Raw genomic sequence first — 12667 nt, forward strand, 5'->3', positions numbered from 1 at the left:
ACTCTACTCTAATAATGATTGAAATCAAGCTTTCCTCTGGCTTTTTACACTCCTGCTTCTAAAGTGTCGGTGTATTCTGATCCCGTCACCAGCTAGCCACCCAAAATAACCGTTCTCTTCTCGGACCTGTAGTCATCTTGCCTGCCCTGACCTCACGATTCTCTTTGCCGACAGGAGGAGAAGATTGCCGCCCTGCAGTCCTTTGCTGATCAGCTCATCGCTGGCGGCCACTACGCCAAAGGCGACATCTCCAGCCGGCGCAATGAGGTTCTGGACAGGTGGGTGGTCGGTGCAGCTGACGGGTCCTGGCGCACTTGTACGAGAGCCCTGGCCTGACTATCTCCGTGGGGTGCTCACCTTTGCTCTCGGTTCCACCTTCTCAGGTGGCGCCGTCTAAAAGCTCAGATGATTGAGAAGAGGTCAAAGCTGGGAGAATCGCAGACCCTCCAGCAGTTCAGTCGGGATGTGGACGAGATTGAAGCTTGGATCAGTGAAAAATTACAGACCGCAAGTGATGAGTCATACAAGGACCCCACCAACATCCAGGTGAGCTGAACCCATGAGCTATGTGTCTCTGAGATAGCCTGTGCTCCTGAGTAGCTCTTGCTTAAAAAAAGACATCTTTAGAAGGGAGAGTTATCTCTAGGTACCTCCTCGTACCCACAGTGATGCCAAGAAAAAGTGTTTTAGTAAGTGAACCGGTGGGAAGACCTCCCCTAAATGATGAGAACCAGTTAAGAAGCTGCTTCCGTCACTTGACGCTGCTGAGGCTGTGCCTGCGTTAGAGCCTGTAGAAAAGACCCCCTTACAACCGCTGTTCCCAAATGCTGACCTTCCCAGGGGAAGTATGACAGTTTCTGTTGAATAGGTGATATTACATATTCACATCAGTGTACTGAACTCTTGTTATTTTAATCTGTTTTTGTAGCTTTCCAAGCTGCTGGTAAGTTTCATGTTTTCTTAAAAAGTTTTAGTTAAATGAGCTCCAGTGTCTGTGCTCTTGTGTATAGATTCTCATAATCATGGTCACAGTCTGCTGGTGTCTTCCTCATCCGTGCTTTTCGTTTCTAATCATCCATCACACTCCATCCAAGTGTCCCTGCGGGATGTGACTTTCTCTGTTGTAATTAGCCTGAGCCCTTCCCTTTCTCCTCCCTCCCTACTCCTGGCTCATAACATAGGCAGGTTCTGTACAGTGTTTGATTTGGGGGGCAGTAGTGAACTGCTTTCTTTCCAAAGATGCACTGTTTTTAAACGAAATTACTTTTTTCTGTGTGAGTTTGGGCTCTTCTTACTGTGGACTCAGGGCTCTTGGTGGATGGGGGCAGGGCCAACTGGGAGAGTTTCGTTGCCCACGTGACCTTTTGTTCAGAAGTACTGGTCACTGGAGAGGGACAGTGAGAGGTCCACAGAGTAGCAGGTGAGAACACTTCCAAGTCTACGAGAAGGCTGGGATGAGAGGTTAAGATCAAAGCGGACATTACCGAAGGGGCAGTGGAAGACTTCATAGTCAAATTGTAGCTTAGAAGTGGCTTAAATGGATGGGAATTGAGCCAGAGAGCAATCAGGAAAAGAGAGGACCTGGGCTGTTGTCAGGGTGTGTGGGCATCTGAGACCCTTTTTGTTCTGTAGTTGGGCTCAAGCCTCAAGAGTATGTGGCCAGGACACTTTATGTTGGCACTGTGTTTCACCAGCCACATGCCTCCATCTTATGACAGTTGCTGCCCCTGAAATGAAACATTTGATGCAGAATCCTTCCCCAGTTGTACTGCTTTTCCCTTTTAGTTTTTTTGCCCCCGATAACATCCTCACCCAACACCCTGCATTTCTCACCCAGAGCTGTCCCACAGCTGCGTCCTCTCGCTTGTCTCCTGTGGTGCCCCCACAGCTTGTATCTCCGCAGGGTTTTAAGTTCCCCGTCAGGCCCCTGCCCTCAGATGCCCATCATTCTCCCAGCTGTCTCTTCTAGCAAAATGAAGTTCTTACCCACAGTCAAGCCTGGATTTTGACAAATCCGGTAGTTTTGAATGACGACCACTGCTGAAGGAGAAGCTGGGAAAGCCCAGTTCTGTGGCAGCTGCAGGCTTCTCTGTGGATGGTGGGGCAGGCTCACCCTCGTATGCCTGGTGTCATGGGGACTGCCACCCTAGGTGATGAGAGGCCAGATGTGTTATTCCTTAGGGCTTCTGTCCTCTAAGGAGGAAGCCATGCATACTAATTGTGGACAGGTAGATTCAGAACTACAATTGGCCATTGCCACTTCCTGCAGAAGTGTTAGAAGTGTCTGCTTGTAGAATTTCACTCCGATTCAGGAGTTGACTCAGTTCACCTGCTCCTGAGCTGGTACCTTTCCTTTCTCTGGGCTCAGACCATCTCTGAACTGCCACCAGACTGACTCCAGAAGCATTTCTCACAGATTCTGTGACTGCCTTCTAGAAAAGTGTTGACGCCTGCCCCTAGTTCTCTAAGTTCGCTACCACTCCCTTCTGAGAACCCCTTATCCCTGAAGACACTGCCTCGCAGGACCTGGTTTTGAAAGGTGGTGGGGGGGGGGTGTGTTTGGTGTTTTCAGAGCAAGCATCAGAAGCACCAGGCCTTCGAAGCAGAACTGCACGCCAATGCGGACCGGATCCGCGGGGTTATCGACATGGGCAACTCCCTCATTGATCGCGGGGCCTGCGCAGGCAGCGAGGATGCCGTCAAGGTACAGTCCCCAGCTCCCCTCCTCCTGGCTTGGAAAGAAGAGGTGCTGGACCTCACTGTCAGCATTAGAGTCCACTTGATGGTAACTCTGAAACGCAATCTTAGGAAAATATCCCGGTTTCTGTCTGTGCTGCTGATGGGTGCTGGCGAGAGCGGCGCCTGTGAGTCTCTTCATCAACCTCACTGAGGAGGGCTTCGCAAGAGGGCGCTGGCTGTGGGGCTGCCTGTCTTTGACGACTAGCTTCTCTCGCCTAGGCCCGGCTGGCCGCTTTAGCTGACCAATGGCAGTTCCTGGTTCAGAAGTCGGCTGAGAAGAGCCAGAAGCTGAAAGAAGCCAACAAGCAGCAGAACTTCAACACTGGCATCAAGGACTTCGACTTCTGGCTCTCTGAGGTGATACCAAGCTCTCTTCCACCAGGGGGTTCCGAGGTGATGCTGGGGCTCCCTTCCCCCAGGGGGTTCTGAGGTGATGCTGGGGCTCCCTTCCCCCAGGGGGTTCTGAGGTGATGCTGGGGCTCCCTTCCCCCAGGGGGTTCTGAGGTGACGCTGCAGCACCCTTCCTCTCGGGGGATTCTGAAGTGATGCTGGGACTCCCTTCCCCCAGGGGGTTCCATGAACAGGCAGGGCTCTCCCCGACGTCCCCTTTAACAGGAACCTTCCTCGTCAGGTGTGAGCTGTGTGCTCCGGGGGGTTTCTAAGCAGAGGGAGGGAATGTGTAGAGAAGAGAGAGCTTATCTATGTGGGATGTGGATCATTTATCTCCACAAAGAATGCGAATAGGAGGAGGAGGTAGGGTCTGTGTGCAGGCCACTCTCCCAAGCCTGTGCCCAGGTGGAAACAGGACAGTGAAGAGCCAAGAAGCTGGAGTTAGTCATACAGCCTCTGTAGACAGTGTAGAGAGTATAGAAAATCTAAAAAGAAAATTTTAGAAAAATTTAGAGACTGTTCTATATATATCTGGTCCACACTTATTTCCATGAGTTTTTGTTTAGCTGTGGCTCTATGTGTATTTGAGTCCATGAGTAATTTATCATTGGTATATATTGGTAGTGTTATTTCAAGTCATGAAAAACTCTTCTTGAAAGTTTGAACAACTGCCTCAGACCATCACAGAGTGAGGGCAAAATTAAACCATTCCCGTACCATTCTCATGCTCTTGGGCGCACTGATGCTTTCTGCCCAAGGGAGGTTTCCCCTAGGAAAGTGGGGCTGCTCTGTGTTTCACCACCATGCCACAGTGAAGGTAGTTGGAGTGTTTACACTCACGGGCCCTTGAGTCTGTGCCTGACAGACAGGGAGGGCATGGACAGTGGGGCTGGTCACACGAAGTCAGAACGTATCGTGTGGACAGATGTTTGCAGCCAACAGTAATCTCCTCTTTCACTCCCAGGTGGAAGCCCTGCTGGCCTCTGAGGATTATGGCAAAGACCTGGCTTCTGTGAACAACTTGCTAAAAAAACATCAACTGCTGGAGGCAGATATCTCTGCCCATGAGGTGAGCAGAGTGGCACCCAGGCAAGGGTCTGGGGCATTATACATGCCAAAGTGAAAGATTATGCATGAGAAATGTTACTTGTATTAACTTGTGAGGGTTTATTTTAACCAGAGTAATACATTCTTCTCAGTTATCTTACTTTGCTACAATTCATAGACCTTATTCAGATTTCACCAGTTTTTGTATGCATTCAGTTTTGTTTCTGTGAGTATATGCACATAGCTCCACACAGTTATATTATGTGTGTGGATCTGCATCACTACCACCAAAATCAAAATACAGACCTTGTTCTGTGAGCACAAAGGAGCTTCCTTATAACCTTTATAGTTGTACCAGTACCCTGTCCTAACTCCTGGCAACCACTTATCTGTTCTTCATCTCTGTAGTTCGTCATTTAGAGAGTGTCATATAAATAAAAACATACAGTAGGTAATGTGCTGAGGTTTTTTTGACTTAAACATCTTTTTTTTTTTTAAACATCTTTTTAAAGGTAACAGTTCATTTAATTTTTAATGGCAAATGTTGACATGTAAAATCTATATAAACTCTGCTGTGTGGAGAAGGAAATGGCAACCCACCCCAGTATTCTTGCCTGGGAAAGTCCATGGACAGAGGAGCCTGGCGGGCTGAAGTCCATGGGATTACATGACTGAGCATGTGTGCACGAGGGGGGAGGGAGATAGGTTGGTAGCAATAAAGTGGTAGAACTAAAAAAAAACCAAAACCTCTCCTATGGGCTGTCAGTGGTAGTTTAGAGTATAAAATGGCTCTCGAGACTCAGGGATGAACACTGCTATCCTTCCCCAAATGCACCAGGTCCTTTAGACTCAATCTCAAGGGAAAAAAGGTCTTCAGGCATCTGAAAGTTATCAGGCTCCTGGAGGTGGATGCCAATTGTCCAGAATTCTAATTTTCTCATGAAAGTTTGAATTTTATCATTAGCAACAAATTCAGTTTTCGTTGAAGTGATAGGTTCAACTTTATTCATGCACGATAAAGTATTTGTCACTCCCAAAGTTAAGAATGAAGATAGTTTATTGGCCATTCTTCCAAGTGAAAATGATAGTCTGTGAAAGAAGTGGCCAGTTCAGCTCGGAACGTGCTTCTCCTCTGGACAGTCATGGACTTCAGCACCCACGGAAGTACTTTGTGTGGGTTCCCCATTTTATCAGATAGGATATGAAAATGACACGTACTCAACGATGGATATGTAATAAAATTAACAACTTGGCTTCTTTTTTAAGGCTGTGCTTAAGTGAAACAGTGATTTTTGCTGAAAAGTGGTGGCAGCGAAGAATCAGATTTCTGCTCATAATTTGCCACTCTCTTGAGCAGTGGCACCCCCACTGTGGGTTTTGCACCATCAGTGCAAATGTTCACACAGTAAAAGAGAAGAAAAAGGCAGATGTTTTCGTATTGTTATGAAAATAGTTTTGATCTCTTAGAGCCCCAGGGGTCCACATCCCTAAACCAGCCCCTCAGTGAAGAAGTTCTGAGTTCTGATTCACAAGCAGATACTCGCAGGAGACCCAGATTTCCGATCCTCTGTCATGTTCCTGGCCCCAGGATCGCCTGAAGGACCTGAACAGCCAGGCGGACAGCCTGATGACCAGCAGCGCCTTCGACACCTCCCAAGTGAAGGACAAGCGGGACACCATCAATGGCCGTTTCCAGAAGATCAAGAGCATGGCTGCCTCACGGCGAGCCAGGCTGAATGAGTCCCACCGCCTGCACCAATTCTTCCGGGACATGGACGATGAGGAGTCCTGGATCAAGTACGTGCTCCCACTCGGCGTCCCCAGAACCTTAGGAACCCTGGGGTTCATTCTCTCCTGGACCCTGGTGGCAAGGCGGAAATGGGTCAGATTCTGGGTCCAGCTCGTGCCAGCCTTGCCACACACCTGTGGTGGGATGTCTCTGCTTCCCCTCCTGGTGTCTGGTGATGGTGACCAACACAGACTCCACAGGGTAGTGTGTGTGATGGCACCCAGGGCTTGTCTAGACCCCGCCCTGAGGTGACTGGTAATGTTAGTGAGTTCCACCTGGGGAAGATGGTCTGTTTCCCTGGGGAAGACTGCTGCTTGGGGGAAGGGAAATTTGCTGTGGTTTGTTTTTATTATCCTGCCCCCAGAATTCTAGTGTACCTTTTCCAGTGATACAGCATGTAAACAGACCATTTTTAAGGACAGATTGTGATTGTTGATTGTCAGTCGCTTTGTCATGTCCAACTCTTTGTGACCTCCATGGACTGCAGCATGCCAGGCTTCCCTGTCCTTCACCATCTCCTGGAGTTTGCTCAAACTCATGGCCATTGAGTCGGTGATGGCTTCCAACCATCTCCTCCTCTGCCACCCGATTCTCTTTTTGCCGAGATCCTCTCAATTCCTCATTTCCTTAAAAAGCTATTTATGGGACTTCCCTGGTGGTCCAGCAGTTAAGACTTGGCTCTTCCACTGCAGAGGGTACAGTTTTCATCCCTGGTCCAGGATCGAAGATCCCACATGCATCCCACACGCCACACAATGAGGCCAAAATTTTTTTAAAAAGACTTGTTTAAAAAAAGCTGTTTAGGGACTTCCCTGCTGGCCCAGTGGTTAAGACTCTGAGCTCCCAATGCAGGGGGCCCAGGTTCAATCCCTGGTCAGGGAACTAGATCCCACATGCTGCAACTAAGACCTGGTGCAGCCAAATAAATGAATAAATATTTAAAAAAAAAAAAAAAAAGCTGTTTATAGTAGCATCTTTACACGGTACCACCTGTGGCAGGTGTATGTTTGACAAGGTGGGATTGATAGGGCGTCCGCAGTGGCTCCTCCTGTTCTCCCGAGCAACCTTTGCAGAGCTGCGCACAGTGGGTGCTCCTCGAGACGTACATGGACTCTGTGCATTGGGAAGCGGAGGCTTTGTTCCTTAGAAGACTGGCACAGACTTTTCTGAAGGGGTGGGTAGGCACAGGAAGGAGATTGTGGGGTCCTTGAACATCACAGCTCTGTGACCACGCATCTCCAGTTGAAGACATGAAGGCTGACTGCCTATCTATGTTGTCCAGGGAGAAGAAGCTGCTGGTGAGTTCGGAGGACTACGGCCGCGACCTGACGGGCGTCCAGAACCTAAGGAAGAAGCACAAACGGCTGGAGGCAGAGCTGGCTGCCCACGAGCCGGCCATTCAGGTGAGGGGACCCCTCCTGGCTGAACGGGCCTGGACAAGCTCGTCTCACTGAGGTCTCTGCAGTGTTTACAGCCCCTCATCCCAGAGAGCGGTGGGGAAAGTCTGAATTGGATTTTGAGGCCCTTTCTTGGAAGCATGTAGAAGCAGGCGGTGATCACTGTTGAGTCTAATTGCTCTTGCCCGTCAGGGTGTCCTGGACACTGGAAAGAAGCTGTCCGATGACAACACCATCGGGAAGGAGGAGATTCAGCAGCGCCTGGCACAGTTCGTGGAGCACTGGAAGGAGCTGAAGCAGCTGGCGGCCGCCCGGTGAGTGGGGTGGGGGCGCAGCGGGTGGGGCTTGCTCAGGGCTCTGGGCCCTCTAGCCCCTTGGGACCTCTTCCTGGGGGTGCACGTGCCACAGTCACCTTGCTTCAGAACCATCTCTGACAGCTCCAGGCTGAGATGGTCCCATTACGTGTGGTCCCAAGCTGGACCCTGTATGTGGTTCCAGAACTTCCTGTTTCATCAGCACTAGCTGCTTCATGTTAGGAGGAGGAGGGCTTGAATGAACCATTTACAATCCACACTCAGCACTCATGTTTTTAAGCATCCAAGTTAGAGGAGCTTATGGCTAATTTTTTTTTTTAACTATTCCCTGTGATTAGGGGCCAGCGACTAGAAGAATCCTTGGAATATCAGCAGTTTGTAGCCAACGTGGAGGAGGAGGAAGCCTGGATCAATGAGAAGATGACCCTGGTGGCCAGTGAAGATTACGGAGACACTCTTGCTGCCATCCAGGTCAGAGACGGGGCTGCTGCCTGCTGACCACCCTTCCCTTGCCAGCTTGCTCAGTGGCCATGCTCGTACCGGGAGAGCATTCAGGGCTGGCAGGCAAGGTCACCTTAGCAACTTTCAAGTCCTTAGGAGCCCATATCAGAGATGCTTGCCTTTCTGTAGACAGAATTGGGGTGACTCTATTAGCCTCGATTCATGGGGTTCTTTGAACCCCGTTGTCAGCCCAGCAGTATCACTGGTATCATCACCACAGGTTAACAGGACCTCATTCACATCCTGTGACTGCCTTAACAAATACCACAAGCTAGGTGGCTTTAAAAACTACAGAAGCTTGTTTTGTCTTAGTTTGGGGAGCCAGAGGTCTGGGATCAAGGTGTCGACAGGGCATTGCTGTTCCACTTCGTTGCTTCTTCCAGCTCTGGTAGCTTGGCTTGTAGCAGCGGAGCCCCACCTCTGTCCTCCTCTCCCAGGGCTGGTGGTCTTCCTTCTGTGTTTTCCACGGCATTCTCTCTGGGTGTGTCCATGTCTGGATTCCCCTCTTCTCATACATGTGGGACACCAGTCATACTGGATTAGGGTCACCCTGACACCCACGTCCTAACTCAGTCACATCTGCAGAGACCTCGTTACCAAAATTCCTAGGTGCTGGGTTAGGACTCAGTATCTCCGGGGCAGACATTTCAACCCATAACATACCTCCTCAGTACATTGGTTAGCTATTGCTGTGTAACAACACTAAAGAGAACAGTTTCTTTCCCATGAATCTGAAATTGATGGGCATTTTCTCAGCTGCTCTCACTGGGACCACTCACACAGCTGCACTGAGGCAGGGGGTCACTGGACTGAGAAGTCCATGGTGACGTCATTCACGTGGCTCTGACTGGGACGTCTCAGTGCCCTCCACCTGGCCTCTCAGTGTCCAAGATTAGATCAGCTTCTCTAGGCAGCATTAATGGAAGCCAAGGCAAGGCTGCAGGGGCTTTAAGGCCTGGCCTGTCCCACAGGCTTTCCTCTTCAAAAGGAGGAGTGGCACTTTGTAGTTGAGTGTTCCTACATACATGCCCCCAGTTGTGGAAGCAGAATGTGCATTCCCGATTGTCAGAGCAGCCCCTGAGCCACGCTCCTGCCAGCGGGAATCGTCCCAGATGGTCGGGGGTGCAGGCAGAAGGTAGAGGCAGGCAGTGGTTTCCTGTCCTCTGCATTGCTGAGTTCCCTGAAAGCCAACACAAGGGGCACTGTTTCCAGTGCTTCAGCTGTGGGGAGGAAAAGACGAGACTTTGAAGGTCCCCGGGAGACATGCTTGGGTTAAATCTTAGGGCAGGCATCACTGTTCAGTTGGCGCTTCTCTCAAGGTTCCTCCACGTCCATTCTGTGGTCTCCAGGGAACAAAAGGCCTGTGCAGGGTGACTGGCAAGAGCTTCACCTCCTCAGAAAGGCCTTCCCTAGCCCACCCACCTCTAGTTACGCTTTACACTTTTATGATTTCCAGTTTATTCTGTATCCGTTGTCGTCTTTGCCCTAGCTGGACTGAGGTCCCTGTGAGGGCACCCCCAGTCCTGCTCCTCTGTAGTCCTGCCCACCACCTATGCCAGGCTCTCAGGAGTTGGCTTGACTGCTTCCACTGCAGGGCTTACTGAAGAAACACGAAGCCTTCGAGACGGACTTCACTGTCCACAAGGACCGGGTGAATGACGTCTGCACTAATGGACAAGACCTGGTTAAGAAGGTGAGCCTGGCCCACTCGGGTACGAGCCTCTTTTCCCAATAGCAGCTCCATCCCTGTATTCATATCCCTCCTTCTTTTTTTGTTAATATTTATTTATTTGGCTTCGTGGGGTTTCGGTGGCGGCATGCAGGCTCTAAGTTGCAGCATATGGGATCTAATCCCCTGACCAGGGGGTCCCCTGCATTGGGAGCTTGGAGTCTTAGCCACTGGACCACCAGGGAAATCCCCCCCTCTTCTTGAAGTCAGCAAGTAAAGCTACTCTACAGCACTTAAATTTTTCTGCCTTAATTAGGCAAAGCAGCAGCCCTGCTGGTCCTTCTGGGACACAGGCGTTGCCATGGGGCTGCTCCTCTAGTTTCTTCTCCAGGAATTCAGCTCTTTATAGAGGTGGTAGGGTACACAAGTGGTCACCCCTAAAGCCCCCACCAGAGATGACCCCAGCTGACACCTCTGTGTCTGACCCACCCACCCCCAGACTCTCTCCTCGTGCAGAGCCACCCACGAAGTTAAATGGGACCTGTTGGATTGGTGTACATCAAGGGTAAAACCCGGCTGCTCTCTAGGACGTTATACAAACGTTGTATCTGTTAAAACACAAGGTTGATTGCATTCAAACAGCCTTTAAGGGAGAAAGTGAAAAATAAGGGAGACATCTTGGTATTTTCTCAGCATCAGTGAAGTGAGGTCACGCCCAGGTTGAAATCCAGACTAAACACAGTACCCTCGTCTGTCATGAGCTCCACAAGACAAATGACTTCTATCAACTCTGATTTCCTGCCACAAACACTTAATGAGTGAATAAGATTCCTCATCATAGAATTTGCTCTGGTGATCAGACTAGAGGTTTGCTTCTGGTGTTTGCTCCACAGGTGGTAACGACATAGTTAAAACCCATGTTTGCTGAGGAGCTTTACTTCTCGCCCTCATGGGCAAATAACCTGATGGAGGCTAATTTCAGATACAGACCAGTGTCCACAAAGACGAGGCACGTATAGGACTCGCCACACTCGTGTGCCCCACACCAGCATTCTCTGTCCTTTCAACCTGTGAGATGACGCTTTCCAGTGTTCTTCAGTTTCCTGGCAAAGAGCCTGGTGCCCTGTTCCCAACAACAGTCTTCATATGCTCCCTGAGTTTCTTTTTAAATCTTATGCTGACTTAACAGTTTGTGTTTTCACATACAGTTTTAAACAAGACTGAATCAAAGTGATTGGAGCTTAATACTTTTTAATATCCACAGTGTGAAAACATTGTTCTGAAACATTGTTTTTTATGGCATACACATAGTAGCCATTAAGTCATAATTATTTTGGCTTCTTCTCATTTTTTGCTATCAAAAATAATACAAGTGAGTACCTCTTTATGATCGAACATTTTATCACATTCCACATTATTACTCGCAGGAGTGGCATTGCCAGTGCTCATCTCTGTAAGACTCTTGCTCTGTGTTGTTCTCAGAAAAGCCTCTGCGCATCCTCGGGGTTGGGGGCAGAGGGGGCGTGGCCCGTCTCAACAGCTGCAAGCCTGCCGGGCGGGGTGCGGGGTGCAGATCAGGTAACCACGGCAGGGGCAGGGCTGACGGCAGCTGCCTTCTCTGTGTCCTAGAACAATCACCACGAAGAGAACATCTCGTCAAAGATGAAGGGTTTGAACGGGAAAGTGTCAGACTTGGAGAAGGCTGCCTCCCAGAGGAAGGCAAAGCTCGACGAGAACTCTGCCTTCCTCCAGTTCAACTGGAAGGCCGACGTGGTGGAGTCCTGGATCGGTACGCGTGGCCTCGGCGCCGCCCAAGTCTCATTCTCTCCTGGGCAGACGGTTTTCTTCTGTGGAGAAGAAACCAATGGGATGTGGGCATACCAGAGACCCTCTCCACTGGGCAGACCACTAACAGCAGGAAACAGGGTCCTGAGGCAGAGAGCCGGGCCTCAGTGATGCCCCAGGCCAGTGTGGGGGCTAACAAAACCAAGGTCCTGGGCGTTACATCACAAGGGCCACACCAGCAGGACCAGCCTGCGTCAGCACTGTCCCCTGAGCTACACGGGCCAGGGTGTGTGGTCCCGGCCCCCGGCAAGGGGACCTGCGCTGATTTCAGGACCCACGTGACCCTGGTAGTTGCTGTAGCATAAGTAGCAACTGAACCACATCCAGCACGGGCTGGAGGAGGGGCCTCTTCATCAGGGGCGTAGAGGAGGGGCCTGGATGCAGGTGCGTCTAGAGACTGCTCTCAGTAGGACTGGGATTTAAATGTAAGCAAGGTGATAGGTGCCTCGCTGTGCTTGTCTTTTGGTTTGTTGTTTTTCATTTATTTATTAAATTGAGATGGGGTGGTTGATTACTCTTGCTTGGTTTTCCAGGTGAAAAGGAGAACAGCTTGAAGACAGATGACTATGGTCGAGATCTGTCTTCTGTCCAAACTCTCCTCACCAAACAGGTCAGTCACAGCTGTTTGACTGATGATTGGATTTTACTCACATAGTATTCCCTGGTGGGTGAATGATGGTCAGCATGTTTCTTTGACTGTGTTATGTTAGGCCCTGGGCATGATTGGTGAAAGAGAGACAGGCCTGGTCCTCAGGACGCTCTCAGATGAGGCCTCTGAGCTGCAGCCTATTGGGTGCTAATAGGGCTGAGCACTGCAGGGTGCGGGCCTCACCCAAGAGGTGTCTGCCTAGGTTTCCAGCAGGCAAGGGTTGATGGGAGCATCTCCCCAGAGGAGACGGCATCTAAGCTAGATTACAGAGGGTGAATTGGAAGTGGTCAAGGGAGAGCCAGGTGGGCATTCTTGGCAGAGTTAGTG

At 50.1% G+C, this 12667-nt stretch overlaps 1 protein-coding gene across 16 annotated transcripts in view; it reads left to right on the forward strand.

Moving 5' to 3' along the window:
* SPTAN1 (spectrin alpha, non-erythrocytic 1) overlaps positions 1-12667 on the forward strand; it is a 59487-nt gene that overhangs the window by 40307 nt on the left and 6513 nt on the right. For 11 of the 16 annotated variants that reach the window (XM_043469735.1, XM_043469742.1, XM_043469744.1 and 8 more), the window contains 13 exons: positions 175-278; positions 384-546; positions 929-943; positions 2573-2704; positions 2959-3096; positions 4094-4198; positions 5765-5973; positions 7248-7368; positions 7555-7676; positions 8015-8147; positions 9772-9870; positions 11476-11635; positions 12225-12301. In XM_043469735.1, coding sequence (XP_043325670.1) covers positions 175-278; positions 384-546; positions 929-943; positions 2573-2704; positions 2959-3096; positions 4094-4198; positions 5765-5973; positions 7248-7368; positions 7555-7676; positions 8015-8147; positions 9772-9870; positions 11476-11635; positions 12225-12301 — 1578 coding nt within the window. The remainder of the gene's footprint in view (positions 1-174; positions 279-383; positions 547-928; positions 944-2572; positions 2705-2958; positions 3097-4093; positions 4199-5764; positions 5974-7247; positions 7369-7554; positions 7677-8014; positions 8148-9771; positions 9871-11475; positions 11636-12224; positions 12302-12667) is intronic. The other 5 variants (XM_043469743.1, XM_043469749.1, XM_043469734.1 and 2 more) reach the window with 1 other exon arrangement.

The sequence above is a fragment of the Cervus canadensis genome, chromosome 5, assembly GCF_019320065.1.
Source record: "Cervus canadensis isolate Bull #8, Minnesota chromosome 5, ASM1932006v1, whole genome shotgun sequence".
Classification (NCBI taxonomy): domain Eukaryota; kingdom Metazoa; phylum Chordata; class Mammalia; order Artiodactyla; family Cervidae; genus Cervus; species Cervus canadensis.